General features: G+C 50.0%; 2 protein-coding genes across 7 annotated transcripts in view; both read left to right on the plus strand.

Annotated features, from left to right (window-relative positions):
- The first annotated feature begins 102 nt into the window (after positions 1–102).
- Positions 103–11,379, plus strand: ARPC4 (actin related protein 2/3 complex subunit 4). Its single transcript, XM_060111550.1, has 6 exons — positions 103–286; positions 3,013–3,131; positions 4,413–4,524; positions 7,069–7,164; positions 8,135–8,305; positions 10,481–11,379. Exons 1-6 carry the CDS (start codon positions 284–286, stop codon positions 10,484–10,486), a joined length of 507 nt encoding a protein of 168 aa, XP_059967533.1. The 5' UTR covers positions 103–283; the 3' UTR covers positions 10,487–11,379.
- A 2,744-nt stretch (positions 11,380–14,123) lies between these two features.
- The window catches only part of TTLL3 (tubulin tyrosine ligase like 3), a 30,805-nt gene continuing 28,825 nt past the window's right edge, over positions 14,124–16,103 (plus strand). For 5 of the 6 annotated variants that reach the window (XM_060111523.1, XM_060111521.1, XM_060111522.1 and 2 more), the window contains exon 1: positions 14,124–14,739. In XM_060111523.1, the coding sequence (XP_059967506.1) occupies positions 14,692–14,739 (48 nt within the window). In that variant the 5' untranslated portion in view covers positions 14,124–14,691. The remainder of the gene's footprint in view (positions 14,740–16,103) is intronic. The other variant, XM_060111520.1, reaches the window with a different exon arrangement.

Below are 16,103 nucleotides of genomic sequence, written 5' to 3' on the forward strand. Positions count from 1 at the left end.
AAGACGACAAGACGGCCAGAGTCGCAAGCAAGAGCTCCATGGGTAACGGGAGAAGCTTGAGTAGTGACTCTACACTTCAGGAGCCTAAAACTACCAAGACAGTCCTAGGAGGAAAACTTCCGAGGGGCCAAATGTTCTTAGCCTCCTCCTCCCCCGCTCGGAGCGTCGATGGTACAGTCCAGACGTCCGGGCGGAGACTGCGGCTGCGCTTCTCGCGAAAGGGAAGGCGGTGCGGGACTGGCCACTTCCGCACTTCCGCTTTCCGGCCCAGCCAGCGCCCGCGATGGTGAGAGACGGGCCCCGGGCCAGGGACCCCCCGCTGTTCTGTCTCAAGGATCTGGGTCTGGGGGAGATGCGGCTTTGCAGCGGAGAGGCCCTGGGCAGAGGGATGCAGGGGGTGTGGGGGCACCCTGAGGCTGGGAGAAAGAGGGCGGGGCGGGGCCGAGGTGAGGAAGGGGCGAGCGGGGGGACGCCCTTGTAAGAAGCAGGCCTTGCGGCTGCATAGTCTGGTCTTTGAAGCAGGTGGGGGATACTGAGGCATGGAGGAAGCCGGAAGTGGGCTCTCCTAGGTTCGTGGTAGCGCCTCGAAGGCACGTAGTAAGCCTCAGCCCGTAGTAGGGCCTCTGAGGTACATAGTAGGGCCACCTCCCCACCCAGAGTAGACCTTCACTAAATACACTCCCCTGTTCTCTCTTGCCCGCTTGACCCCACAGTTCTCTCAGGGGAACTTCCACACTTGCTTATCCCACTCGTCACGTTGCCCCAGCCTTGCTTCTTCCTCACTGAAGGATCTCTTTTATGCTGCCTCTACGCAGACCCCTTCCTGGTCAGAACTCAGCCGTATCCGCCTTACTGTAGAATATAAGCTCTAATACTGCTGACCCCTCCCTTCCAGGAAATCCTCTTGATAACTGTGGGTGTTCCTGGCAGTTGAGACTTTGGCTCACTATCTTCCCTTCTTTGCGCTCTCTCTGGTGATACCTATTTAATGTACAGGTTTTCGTGACCATGTGATTTATGGTGACTCCTAAATCTACCGTCCTAGGTTCACCTGGGAAGGTTCTCTTTCAAGGTTCACCTGGATATCTTGAAGACCCCTTGAAATTAGACCTCTGGATCAAAACTCATCTTCTCTCCCTAAACTTGCTCATCCTCTTGTGTTATTTATTCCGCCTTCGTGTCCTCTTATGTCAGCTAGAAAGCTGGGATATTCTTTTTTTGTTTTCGTTTAGGCCACGCCTCTTGATTTTTTAAACATCAAACTTGTTGAGATATCACACGAGAATGTGTCTGTTCTGTTTTTGAAAGGGCAGGCACCACAGGGCTGGCCACCTAAAATGCACCTTTTTCAGATTGGCTGTCTGAATTTTGACAGAGATCATCTTGCTTGTGCTGCCTTGCCCCAGGCCAAGCCCTCATTACCCTCCTTAAATAACCTTCTCTGCCTGCTCTCTCACTTCCCTCTCCTCCAGTCCATTCTCCACAGAGTTGCCGTGCAACTGTAGTCATGTAACTTCCTCCTCAGAAAGCCCCAGCAGTTCCTTGCCGCCTTCAAAGAAGAGCTAAACCGAGTAGCCTGGCATGTGAGATTCCCCGTGGATCTCTAGGTTACCACTGTAGCCTCAACCATTGAATCTAAAATGCTTCCCGGCAACACTGTACTCGTTACTACTTCTGGAACTCTTACTGCGCTTTTTTGTTATTCTGATCTTGCTTAAGTTCTTTTTTTCATTCATTCACTTATTCTACAGACACTGAGTAAGACAGTGTATATGTAAGGTGCTGACTGAGCTAGGTGCAGGGTATGTAAATTTGAATAAAATAGACATGGTCTGTCGACCATGGAGCTTACAGTTTAGTGAAGGAGAAAATTATTAAAGATATATAAAGGGTGTGTCATTGTAAATTATAGTAAGTGCTATGAAGAGGGAAGTCAAGAAAGGCCTCTCTGAGGAAGGAGGAGGACTTCCCTGAATAAGCCAAGATCTAAAGGATGACTTAGGCAAAGAAGGGGGAGAAAAGCCTGCAGATAGATGGTTTGACATGTGTGAAGGCCTGAGGTGAGAAAGAACTGGGCTAATACGAGGAACTGAAGATAGGCCAGTGTAGCTAGATGCCGTTGCCTCTACTGGGAATGTCATTCTACTTTTTATCATTGTAAAGTCCTCCTAATCTTATTTCCATCTCCAAATCAAAACCAATTTCTTTTGCAAATGTGTAAATTTATTTTACATTTTACCCATTATATCATAGTTACTTTCTCTGTTTTCCTGACCTAGTTGAACTGTTTTAATGGTAGAGAAGGTCTTAATCATCTTTGAATTCCCAGCCCCTAGCGTGCCTGGCACACTGTAGATTTATACATTTGTTGGCTCAAAAGGTAGATTGAGGGCTTCCCTGGTGGCGCAGTGGTTGAGAGTCCGCCTGCCGATGCAGGGGACACAGGTTCGTGCCCTGGTCCGGGAAGATCCCACATGCCGCGGAGCGGCTGGGCCCGTGAGCCACGGCCGCTGAGCCTGCGCGTCCGGAGCCTGTGCTCCGCAACAGGAGAGGCCACAACAGTGAGAGGCCCGCGTACCGCAAAAAAAAAAAAAAAAAAAAAAAAAAGGTAGATTGAAGACAGTCATTCACCTGTATGCTTCTAGACCAGAGTTTCTCAACTTCAGCACTGTTTGGGGCTGAATAATTCTTTGCTGTGCATTGTCGGATGTTTAGCAGTATGCCTGACTTCTGTCTACTCAATGCCAGTAACCCCTACCCCACCCCAAGTTGTGAAAATGAAAAATGTCTTGACATTGCCAAATGTCCCCTGGCAGGCAAAATGGTCCCCTGTTGAGAGCCACTGTTCTAAACCTAGAATGAAAGGCACCTTGAAGGCCTAGTCTATTGTGTTTACTGTAGTATCTGAGAGTCAGGGACCCTGAGTACTGCCTGGCTCTTGTGTAGCTGGACTAGGGGACCAGTGGGTTTGGTGAGACAGATTCTGATCCTCTGTTGGCGTTTTTCTTACAGACTGCCACTCTCCGTCCCTACCTGAGTGCCGTGCGGGCCACACTGCAGGCTGCCCTCTGCCTGGAGAATTTCTCCTCCCAGGTGGTAGAACGACACAACAAGCCGGAAGTGGAAGTCAGGTAGGGAAGGGAAAGGGGTGGGGTTGATGGGTGCAGCACCCAGAGATGACTGTGTGCCATGAACAACTTCCATCCTGGAGTTGTCCGTACAACTACAGTTCACATTTTTTGTCTTGCTGCCAGATGAACAATGGTTCCCAATTTGAAGTTCAGAAAATAGGGTCAGTGGGTTGGCAGGACAAAACTCAGGGGAGAAGCTGCTCTGGAGTCAAGATTGCTTGACACAAGGTATGACTTCTCAGCGTAGGGCTTTGGGAATGATCTTCCATGGAGTTAGCGAGCCCTCTGGCAGTTTAAGGAGAGGACTAAGAATTTAGTTACCTGAGATGCCATCTCTATTCTTTTCTGATTTAAAGATCAAGGATTCCCCCCCCGCACCCCCCCCCCCGCCAAAAAAAAAAAAACAACAACAACTGGACTCTTCCATCGTCTACTCCAAATATTCCATACTTGGGATTATTTTCTCTTGTGTAATTTATGTTTTATAAATAAATTATTCTTTTTCCCCTTTAAAATTTAATGTGGGACATATACAACTGAGATAAACAGTGTTACCACACTAAGTTGATATGATTTGAATTTAAGAAAACTGACAAGATGTTAGGATGTGCCCTGTTATGCTACTTAACATATATGGTTTCCAATAGGCATTTTTAAAGGATAACAGCTCCCAGATAGCACCACCATAGTTAACTACCAACTTTCATCACAGGGATTCAGGGACATCAAAATGGGAACTGAGCTGAGAGGGATCTTAATGCTGAACAAGTGAATCCTTCTGGATTGATCATTAAAGGAGGCCAGACTGTTCGACTGTAGCTTGTCCTTATCTCTGAGGCAGGCTCTCCCCTCATTCCCTAAACAGTGTATGGGTTTGCCTATAGTTACGAAAATAAGAGCTGTCATTTGTAAAGCTCCTGCAATGTGCCAGGCACACTATTAGACACTTGACCCTTTTTGATCTCTCTCAGTCCTCAGCAGTGAAATAGGAATCAGAGTCATTTTACAAATGAGGAAGTTGAGATTCCAACAGGGTCACTTGCCCAAGGAAAGTAACAGAGGAGGCTGGATTTCAAAACGTTTTCGCCCTGATTCCAGAGCCTGTGCTCTTTCTGCTGGAGAACATGCTTGCTGGCCCCCATCTTGGAGCAGCCCTGCTTGTGAGTCTCCTATTCCTTGGACTCTGTGGTCCCAGATAGTGATTTTAGGACCTGCCGTGGGGTCTCCTTGACCATTCTATTCTTTTATAGTACAGAGGCCTCTGTGATTTTGTGTTTTCAGGAGTAGCAAAGAGCTCCTGCTACAGCCTGTGACCATCAGCAGGAATGAGAAGGAAAAGGTTCTGATTGAAGGCTCCATCAACTCTGTCCGGGTCAGCATTGCTGTGAAACAGGTGAGCTCACCACAGATCCCCTGCCTCATCGGGAGGCCAGGGGCTCCCATGTGAGAGATCAGCATGCCAGCTTCAGGGTGCGAAGAAACCTAGGTTTTATTACCAGGAAATGATTTGTCAAACTCATCAGCTCGGTAGAATAAAGAGAGATCAGGCCCATCTTCTAGGCCTTGGTCTGCATTAGAAGGCAGGAAACGGGGCTTCCCTGGTGGCGCAGTGGTTGAGAGTCCGCCTGCCGATGTAGGGGACACGGGTTCGTGCCTCGGTCCGGGAAGATCCCACATGCCTCAGAGTGGCTGTGCCCGTGAGCCAGGGCCGCTGAGCCTGCGTGTCCGGAGCCTGTGCTCCGCAACGGGAGAGGCCACAGCAGTGAGAGGCCCGCGTACCGCAAAAAAAAAAAAAAAGAAGGCAGGAAACGTAGCAGCCAAGGCTACAGGCCAGGTTGGTGTCAGGTCACAAAACTTTTCCTAAGGAATGAAGGATAAGTCCAGTTCAGAAAAATAAGCAGTGACAGTATCAACTTGATAGCCATAAACTCCAAAAGTGAGATTTAGGGTAAAAATATGAAGTGTAATTTCTTTTTCTTTTTTTTAAATAAATTAATTTTATTTATTTATCTTTGGCTGTGCTGGGTCTTCGTTGCCGTGCACAGGCTTTCTCTAGTTGCGGTGAGCAGGGGCTACTCTTCCTTGCAGTGCACGGGCTTCTCATTGTGGTGGTTCTTCTTGTTGCGGAGCACAGGCTCTAGGCACACAGGCTTCAGTAGTTGTGGCGTGTGGGCTCAGTAGTTGTGGCGCACGGGCGTAGTTGCTCCGCGGCATGTGGGATCTTCCCGGACCAGGGCTTGAACCCGTGTCCCCAGCGATTGCAGGCAGGTTCTTAATCAGTGCGCCACCAGGGGAGTCCCAGGAAGTGTAATTTCCTATGTTTCCTCTGTGTTTCACAAATGTCTGACACTCCCACTACCACCGGAATTTCTGCCATATTTATTGACCACCTGGACACTTCTTTACTTAATAGATTTCTTTCAATTAACTTATTGTCTTTTTTTAAAATTATTTATTTATTTATTTATTCTTGGCTATGTTGGGTCTTCGCTGCTGCACGTGGGCTTTGTTTAGTTGCCACAAGTGGGGGCTACTCTTCATTGCAGTACGTGGACTCTAGGCGTGTGGGCTTCAGTAGTTGTGGCACGTGGGCTCAGTAGTTGTGGCTCATGGGCTCTAGAGTGCAGGCTCAGTAGTTGTGGCGCATGGGCTTAGTTCCTCCGTGGCATGTGGGATCTTCCCGGACCAGGGCTCGAACCCGTGTCCCCTGCATTGACAGGCAGATTCTTAACCACTGCGCCACCAGGGAAGCCCAACTTATTTTTTCCTACTTAAATTTGTTTGAAAAAGAAACTTTGTGCCACAAATGGAAAAACAATACCACTTGCCAAATTGAGGACAACTCTAAAAAACAAGCACATTGAAAACAAAACAAGGTTATTAAGTTCAGACCAGACACTTTTGCCTATAGAAAGCTCTAACCCAAGGGCCTGCTCTCTTTGTTGAAAGGGGAGATTAACAAGTGTTGGGGGCTGTTAAGGCTGTGTCTGCCCTGTGCAGCAAAATTCTTTTTTTTTTTTTTTTTAAGATGATGTTGGGGGTAGGAGTTTTTATTAATTAATTTATTTATTTTTGCTGTATTGGGTCTTCGTTTCTGTGCGAGGGCTTTCTGTAGTTGTGGCAAGCGGGAGCCACTCTTCATCGCAGTGCGCGGGCCTCTCACTATCGCGGCCTCTCTTGTTGCGGAGCGCAGGCTCAGCAGTTGTGGCTCACGGGCCTAGTTGCTCCGCAGCATGTGGGATCTTCCCAGACCAGGGCTCGAACCCGTGTCCCCTGCATTGGCAGGCAGATTCTCAACCACTGCGCCACCAGGGAAGCCCCAAAATTCTTCCTTCAGAAATGTTGAGAGTTCATCAGGGAGAAACTTTGGGGTTTGTTTGATGTTCATTGTTACTAAAGTGGAGACCACCTAAGGTTATCTCTGATATTCTTCACAGTATGTATCACAGACTGGAAAATGTAGCACTAGTGAAATAAGAAAGGAAAGGGTAGTTTTGAATATAGATGTGGACTCTGGAAGGAACAGATAAAAGGTTTGGGTTTGCCAGGACTTCCCTGGCGGTCCAGTGGTTAAGACTCTGCACTTCTACTGCAGGGGGCACAGGTTCTATCCCTGGTTGGGGAACTCTGCATGCCATGCAGCATGGCCAAAAGATAAAAAAAGATTTGGGCTTGCCAGAATTACTTTTGTGGAATGGGTGAAGGCAAGATCATGATAACGTCCCATTAAGGTGGACGGCTCTAATGTAGTAGCCCCTCTTTTCAGTTGGCAACGAGTTACCCCACGATTCAGAGTTCAGGTGGCGATGTTCCAATACCCAACCCCACTACCTCCAGCGAACCTGCGAGAAATTGCAGTCAGAAGACCAGGCTCCAGATTTCTGTTGGCCTAGAGTGTCAGCTTTAGGGAAACACATTTCTCCTTTGCTCTCACCAGGCTGATGAGATCGAGAAGATTTTATGTCACAAGTTCATGCGCTTCATGATGATGAGAGCAGAAAACTTCTTTATCCTCCGAAGGAAACCAGTGGAGGTGAGACTGTGTGATCCATATGTTTGTAATACCCAGAATTCCACTACCGAGTCAACTGTCACTGGCCTGGGATTGTTTCTAGAACTGGGATTGTTGCTCCCCCAGCTGTAGGGCACCCACAGCCTTAGTTGAGAGTTGGCCTTCATTTCGGCTGTTGTGGGAATAAGGGGAATCAACTTAGGAGGCTGGGTCTACCTCAACCATGGAAAAGGCAAAAAAGATGAGATTCGTTGTGCACCTTCCCAGAGCCTATAGTCTAGCGGCAGAAAGGGCATGATGAATCATAAATCTAAACTCTGCCACCAACTGAATCATAGTCTCAAGGCCACAGTTGACATTGGGTCAATTGTTGCCTGACTTTGTACTTGAGTCCTCTACAGACTCCCTGCCAGATCGACTCTCTGCCAGTGACTAAGCACCTACCACACAGAGCAGCAAACACCATCGTCAGACGCATTAGACATGTTGGCCAAGCTTGTCCTCATCCTGAGCTAAAATCTCTCCTGGTCCTAGATCTAACCTCTAGGGCCACCCAGAATAAATAAAATTGCTCTTCTACATACAGCCCATCTGGTAGTTAAAGACCTCAGTCCCATCCTTCTCCCACAGCATCTTCGCTTCTCTCTGGACTAGATGTTCCTTTTGTTTGATGAGATTCTTCTTTGACAAGATTTCCAGTCCCTTCACTCTCCCTTGACTCATTCTGAATGCAACTGTCTGTGCCACAGATAGTCTGTCAGAGATGTCTGATAGACACAAAATTCTCAACTGGGTTTAGTTGATCCAACTGTTGGTTCCTTGGATCCAACATACACACCCCACCAGAGCAGGTGGGCTGCTGCCTGAAGGGCATGTAGCTTGGGATAGGGTCACAAGCAGCCGGAAGAGGGCATGGCCAGCTCAGCGCCCCCAGGATGCTGATTCTCTCCTGTTTCTTCTCTCCCTGCTCCCCACTGTCTTCCTTCCCTAGGGGTATGACATCAGTTTTCTGATCACCAACTTCCACACAGAGCAGATGTATAAACACAAGTTGGTGGACTTTGTGATCCACTTCATGGAAGAAATCGACAAGGAGATCAGTGAGATGAAGCTGTCGGTCAATGCCCGTGCACGCATTGTGGCCGAGGAGTTCCTCAAGAATGTAAGTGTAGGGGCCTTGCTGGTTTGCTTCCAGAAGTAGAAAGACCTATGGGTCGTGCTGAGAATTTAGCATCTGGTGGGAAAGTGGTGCCAACTGTGGGTGAATATTTCCTGAGACCTCTAGGAACTCTGGTGGGCTGCAGGTCAGCCCGATTCCTTGGGGCGGGAGGGCCCATGCTTCATGTTGGAGAGCTGCAGGGCATTTTCCATCTCCGGGGGCCTGGGGGATGCCTCTCTTAGTCGCTCATTTCTACATCTCAAAATGTACACAGTCCTTCCCTGTATCTAGTTCAATCCCCGAGTGAGGCAAGTTAAATCCACATGTGAATTTTCTAGGAGTATAGGGCAGTTAATCAGAGTATAATTCCACTTTTCAAACAGACTGGAATAGTTTCCTTCAGCATCTGCTTCTCAGGCTTAAAGTCATGATTTCTTCAGCCTGTTTTCCATCATTTTCATGGCTTAGGTCCTACAGATCCCTCTTTAGTTGTTTGTGCCTTCGTGACGGAAAGGACTACAGCCCTTTGAGGAGGACGAATTGTTTACACTGATGAAGTGATGACACAGTTGTTCTTTTTTAGTCATTCACGACGTGCCTTCTTTTTTTTTTTTCTTTTTCCAAACAGTCCTTGGTTTGTTGTTATGTTCCCCTCAGAGTCAACTATGATCCCTAGATGGTAGAATTAGTGTTTACTCCTACCAGTGCATACAGATCCAGCCCAGGAGGAGCTCAGATTCCTGAAAATGGATATTACACCCGCTGCCCCTGGGCTTTAATTATACTGAGGACAGCCAGTGTACAAAGTAGCTGTACTGTGCACCCAGGGGAACACGCTTGTTCAGGTCACACAGGCCGTGGAGTCAGGCCACCTGTGTGTGAGTCCGGCTCCACTGCTTCCTTGGGCATGTTACAGAACCTCTTGACTAAGCCTCAGTTTCCTCGGCTGTGAAGTGAGACTGTTAATTAATACGTACCTTTCAGTGTGGTTGAGCATTAATGAAGAAATGTGTATAAAGCATATCACCTGGTGCATAGTAAGCTTTCCCTGTATTGTAGCACAAGGTTATATGGCCAGGGCACTGGGAGGCCTCTAAATTCAACTGAAGAAAAATAGTTCTTGTCCCAATTTAGTATTTGGGTCATTCATTCAACAGTCATTTAGTTGTTACAGTAATTACATTTCTGTGGTAATACAGCTAAAAAAGTACATTCAGGTATCTCATTTAATACCTAAAACAATCGTTGAATCAGGTGTCATCCCCATTTCATAGATGAATTATCTGGGCTCTGGAAGTTAAGTCATATGTCCAAGGTGCCTCAGCCAGTAAGTGAAGGAACCAGGAATTGGAGTTTTCAGACTCAAAAGATCTAAGATAGTATTACGGCATCAGGTGCATGTAAGGGTCGGTAAAAGGCCAGTAATGTACATGAGTGAGGCGGGCTATGTGGGGATCTGGTGAGCACATGCCTCACCTGAAGAGGATCACCACTGCACAGCTCTGGCCCTCCGGCTTCATCAAAAGAATCTCAAAATCTGGATCTTTGTGCAGTGTACTATATTTTCAAGGTTGGCTAATTCATATTCATATCGACTAATTCATATTCTTTTAAACTGTGGGCCAAACAGTGCTCATCTTTGGGCTGAGTTCAGCCTGTGGGCCATTGGTCCACAACCTCTGGTCTATAAAATGTCCAGGGCTGTTCTAGGCACAATGGGAGATATTTGAGGTTAGAAAGCATTTCAAGGGCCTGTCTTACTTGGAGGACCACCCGGAGCTTGACAGAGAGTACCAGATCCTTGGTCCCTCTCTGAATCCCCAAGCATTTGCATGTGAGCCCCCATTTCTAAAGAAGGCAACCTCAGTTCAGCAAGCAAGGCTCAGTGACAGGGCTTTTTGGCAGCCCTTGTGGCACGGCCAAGGGGAGCTGTGGAAAAACCCACGTCACCCTTAGTTTTTCTGCCTTGTCCAGTGCTAGGTTTTAGGGCCAGTGCCCCAAAGGTCACTGCTGAATGCTGGCTAAATTAGAGTGTGCCCACAGGGTGTCCTGAGACCCAACCCTGCCCTGTAGAGACCTGAGTGCAGCTGCAGCTCTCAAATCAGCCCACCTCCCCAGAGCAAGCCTGCGAGGATACACTAATAACCATCATTCACCGCCTCTTGGTTCTCTTGACAGTTTTAAAGCATCTGGCTGGATCTCGTGGCCTTCCCCCTCAGACTCCCCCGTGTCTCTGCGAAGGCGTCCTGGAGTTACTCCCTGGAGCAGCGGTGGCGACGGCAGCAGCAGCAGAGGGGAGCTGGGTGTCGGGGTGGGCATTAGATGTGGGAGGGGGGGTGTGCTTGCTAGCTGGGCAGCAAAGCAGCAGTGGACCTGCCCCAAGGCCACATGTGCCTGGTCAGGCTGGCTTCTGATGTTCAGTCCCCTGGGCCGGGACAGATTTTTTTTAATGTCTTGAAACTTAAAACTCTGTGCTTGTAGGAGACTGTAACCTTTTTGTCTTTTTTTTTTTTTTTTAAACAAACAACCTCCACCTCCAGTGGCTGTGACTGGTCCCAGTGATTGTACCTTATTGGTCGCTGTGGGTCTGGGCGGGCCTGGAGCCAGAAGGCGACTACTGTTCCTCCCTGGAGCCACCACAGGTGGGGAGGGAGGGAGGTTTCAGACTCCAGTTCCTCTCCCTCGTTCTCTTATTTCCTTGGGCCCAGCAGAAGCGGTGGAGACCCTCTGCCAGCTTCCTGAGCTCTGCCTGAAGATGGCCACCCAGCACTGGTTGGGGACAAGGGCTGAACTGGTGGCCACCAGCCACGCCTAGGAGCTGGGGCCTGAAAGCTAGGCAACCTCTGGCCGCAGGGGCCTCTTCGTGCCCTCCCAGCTGAGAGGGGCCGCTGTTTCGCCTTGTCTTTCAGTGCAGTGCCTGTGCTAGAGGTGGAGAGGTGAGTCCTCCAGAGCTTCCCGGCTGGGGCCTCCTGCCTGCTCTGGCTCCTCGGCTCCCACGCTCGCTGTACCTTTTCTTATTCTGGTGGATCCTCCCTCCCCTAATTAAAGTCTCTTTTTGCCCCTCTGGGGGTGCATGAGGTCTGTGCTCTCTGTGTATACGTGAAAAGAGGGGAAGTGAGGCTTTTTCTTCCCTAAGACCATCTGGCTGGCACTTGGGCCTGGGGGTCCCCACCAGAGACAGTTTCGTGATTGGCCCCTGGCGTTAGTCCTGCCGAGGGCCCTAACCCAAGAGACCTCCATCGCAGTCCAGGCTCCCCCCCTTTCTGAAACTGCTCTCTCTGCCTTTATAGAGCTTTGGTCCTTTTCACGTAATGAGCTCATTTGGGCTAGAAGGTAACCTCAGAGAAATAACGATCCCATTACATGGCTAAGGAAACTGAGGTTCCATGAGATGCGGCAGGCTGCCCCAAATCTCCCAGCTAGTGAGCAAGAAGGTAGAGTTCAAGATTTCTGCCTTTACCTGTGCTAAGACAGTAATCACTAGCCACGTGTGTCTAATTGTTACAGTTTAAAAAGTTTAAAATCTACTCAGTCCTACCAGTGCTCAATAGCTACAAGTTGCTGATGCCTGCCGTGTCACAGGGTATGTAAATAGAACGTTTCCATCATTGCAGAAAGTCCTCTTGGACAGCACTAAACCTTAGTGATACCTTGACGTTAAAAAAAAAAAAATGTCTTGAGTCCTGATTCTTACTGATGAATTTGAGCAAGTTATTTATAGTCTGTGCCTCAGTTTCTTAAAGTGGAGATAATGTAAATCTGACACAGTACCTGCCGTACAGGTACTGAATAAACAGGAACTGATCTTTCCACCAGCCCAGTATGCAAGCTGTTTGGTAACTTCCATTGTGCTGGATGTGGGGGATGACATCCCTGTCTCAGGGAGACTTGGTGGCTAGTAAAATGGCTGGGTGTGTAAATAGGTGCGTTGAAGCATTTCAGATTCACTAGTGGAAGTCTTGGGGGGTGCCCACAGGGGGTGTTTTTATGGAAGAGGATGTCAGGAAAGTTTCAGAAGGGTTGGCCTTTGAGCTGAGTTTTCAAAAGAGTTTCTTCCATGTGGCCAAAAGGGGTCTCTTGAAACAGGACAAGGTACTGTTAAAGAAAGGATTGAGGGGCTGGGGGTGGGGGCAGCTTGGACAGCTGTCATCCCCTTTTGTGACATTGCCTCTGTGACCCTCCCCCTCCTGCCTTGCAGAATTAGGTGTGCCCTTCTCTGGGGCATATGGCTGTATCCTAGCTTTGCAGTGAATGTTGCTCTCATGAAGGTGCTCACAGAGAAGGTGGATGTCCAGTAGAGTATGGTAGCTGCTCACTCAGCCCTCACCGGACAGCATTGCCTGGGTGAGCCAGCCAGAACTCTCATTTGTCACAGATCCATCTCCCAGGGTTCAGAGCCCCTAAAACCAAATTTGCTGGCTGGTGAGTACAGACTGGATGGTTGCCAATCAGCCAGTCCTCTCCTGACGGCATGCCTTTTGGGAAGCCCAGTCACCAGGCCCAGGGTTGGGAAGGGTGATTTCAGTGGTTAGGGTTGGCTGGACAGCTCTGTGGAGGACCCACCATCACTGTATGAGCAGATCTACCAGTGAATCAAAAAGCTGGTTTCGTGGACTTGGCTTGAGTGGGCATTGCTAGAGCTTGCCTCGCAGACTCCATTTGGTACTTCCATTACTGATAGGCAGCCCTTCTGAGTGGTGGCATGGACTTGTGTTTAATAGCATTTCTGTTTCAGAGTTGGGCTCTGGAGTCACATTCGGGTTCCAGTGCTGCCTCTGCTGTGCGATTTAAGGCGAAGTATTTAACGTCTTGGAGCCTTATTTATCTCACCTGTGACATTTGAGGTTAACACTTTCCTACTACTTCTAAAAAGGTTGCTTACCGTCTTGTCTTGAGGGCTGTTGCATAACTTGTTTTTTTCTGCGGTCAAGTCAAACTTTATTTCCGAGGGTTTTTTTGGGGGGGAGGGGTGTGTTCTGCACTTCATTATTTTCCCCATAATACTGCCCTGGCTTTCAAATCTACCCCCAAGGACCTTACCCTCGCTCCATCTGCCAGGTCCTGCAGATCTGATCAGGTCTCACCAGGACACTGGCTTCCTTTTAGTTCCCCAGGAAGGTTCTTACTCTCTCAGGGCTGTTGCTGAGACGTTCCTCTCCCTGGAATGCTATTCCTCCCCTGGCGAACTCCTCAACACCTTTGCATTCTGTAGGCTTCAGCTTAAATGTCACCTCTTCAGAGAGGACATCCTTGATTACCTTATATAAAGTGTGCCCCCTTCCTAGTTTCAGTTCATTGCTTGTTCATTGCCTTTATCATACCTACACCTGTTTTATTCCTGTGTTGCTTGCTTTTTGTTTGTTTCCCCTTCACTTGGCTGTAAGCTCCGTGAAATCAGGGACCATCTCTAGGTGGTTCTTCCGGTCCCCAGCACCTAGCTCACCACCTAGCATGTGGTCCCCTATGAATACTGCGGAATAACTGAAACCCCAGGCAGCGCTGGATAAAGAATTAGGACTCTGTTAGGAACTGGTGGACCAGTGCTCTGCGCTTCCAACTCCGGCGCCCTGTTCATTAAGGGTCTGGGGCAGGTGAGGCTCGGAGTTTGGCCTTCTGGAAGTAGTCCCGCCGAACCAGCCACCCGAGGCCTGATTGTGCCGGGGGAGTGGTTGCTAAGGCGACGAAAAACAGAGGGCGGGGCCTCAGAACGCAGGGCCCAGCTCGGTCACCGAAGGGCCCTCCCGCGAGACGCGGCTGCGCGCGGAGGGGAGGCGGGCTCTGGGGCCTTGGGAACGCGCGCGCGTGCGCGCGGCGAGGGGCGCATGCACAGTCCCGGCGCGGCGCTGCTCCTGAGGGCGGGGCAGCCCGCGGCTCCACCGCCTGGTACCGCCAGGACGCGGGTCCCGAGTGCCGCTGGCCGCGAAAACCGCTGCCGCCCGAGCCCCGCACCAGTCCCCCCGCCCCATGGCCCTGAGCGCGCCACTCCGAGTTCCGGCTTCCAGAGGTGGCTCCGGCAGGCGGCCAACGCTGGGCCGGCAGCCCAGCCTCGGCGCGCCGCCTAGGATGCGACCTCGAGTCCTCGGCCCACGGCAGCCACGCCCAGGGAGACGCGGATCCCCGCCCCCCCGGGCCCTCGCTCACCCCGGCCCAGGAGGACGAGCCGCCACAGGACGGTGAGGCCCCTTGCGGCCCGCCCCTCCTGCCCCGAGGCGGTTGAGGCCAGGACCAGAAGACTGGGGGCGGACGTGGGGATCCGGAGAAGAGCTGTAGAGGATGAGCATCCGGATGAAGAGTGGAGAGAGAGGAGGGGTGTCTACCCCAGCCCCACTGCGCATCTTTCTGCAGGTTCTCTTGTCCTTTGGTGAGGATTCTCCAAGGCGTCTCAACACATGAGCCGGCTCAGAAACGCCAAGATCCACGTGGAGAGAGCTGTCAAGGTCGGGGGGAGCTTGGGGGTCTAGAAAGGGCCTGGAGAGTGGCTCATCCTGCCTCCCTGTTTTCTCCCATCCTTAGAAAACATACAAGAAAAAAATCCTTGATCCCACACCCATCTTCAAATACTTCCCCATTTTTCAATACCCCGTTCACAGCCAGACTTCTTGGCAGAATTGTCTACTTTACCTGGGATTCACTCCTCAGCTCCCACCACTCTGGTTCCCTGCCCTTCTCCACTCCCATCGGGAACCACTCTAGTCAAGGTCACTGGTGACCTCCAAGGAGCCAGATCCAGCAGTCAGTCCCTTTTCTGTCCTGACCTTGGTTTGGCACCTTAGGCACCGACCCCCCACACATACCTTCCCTTTTGGCTGTCTGCACACTCCTAGTTCTCCTTTCTCCCTCCCTGGCAGCTACTTTTCAGTAGCCTTTGAAGACTTCTAGGGACACTCCTGGTTCCCTGGGTCCCTCTCCACGCCTGTCTCCTTGGCCGTAAGTCCAGTCAGTGTGCTGTGCCCCCTCCATGCCCTTTCCAGCCCAGCCTGTTCTCTAACTGCACGCTCCAGAGATCCAACCCCCCCACTTGACATCTCCGCCCAGGGAACATCAAAGCATTTCAGACCCATGTCCCAAACCATACTCTTGATTTTCCTGCCCAAACCTGTTCTCCTCCCTACTCTCTGGTCTTCTCCCTCTCCCAGTTGTTCAAGCCAGAAATCTGATCTTTCTGTTCCCTCACCCACACATCTAATCCCATCAGCAAAACTAGTCTCTATTTCCAAAACGAATCTCAACTCTGTTGCCTTGTTCCCATCCATCTCCACTGTAAGAACCTGCAGAAACCACAACAGCCTTCTGACTCATCTGCCTGCTTCCATCCTTGTCTCCTCCATCTGCTTTCCGTACGAGCCAGCAAGCCACACTTAACAGCCTCCAACTATGTCACTCCCTCCCTTCACTTTATTGCTTCATGCTACTCTAAATATAAAATTCAAGTTCGTTCCAAGGCCTGCAGGACCTTCCACAGTCTACTCCTACCTCTCAGGGCGTCTCCCCCTCATTTTCCACACTCCATTCACCCTGGCTTCCTTCCAGTTCCTCCCAACCTCTCCAGCCTCAAGACCTTTGCACATGCTTTTCCCTCTGCCTGAACTGCCATTTGCCCGGCTCTGCACATTTCTGGCTCCTCCTCAGCCTCCCCTGACTGCGTTTCTCTGGGTCCCCATTAAGATCCAGTTTCTCGAGCTCGCCAGCCTGGATGTAAATTCCTGCTCTTTCACTTAACCACTGTGTGGCCAAGCTACTCAATCTCTCTATGTCTCTGTTTCATAACCAGTTAAGTGGTGATAATAGTATCTATTAAAAA

Source organism: Mesoplodon densirostris, chromosome 10 (assembly GCF_025265405.1).
Source record: "Mesoplodon densirostris isolate mMesDen1 chromosome 10, mMesDen1 primary haplotype, whole genome shotgun sequence".
NCBI lineage: Eukaryota > Metazoa > Chordata > Mammalia > Artiodactyla > Ziphiidae > Mesoplodon > Mesoplodon densirostris.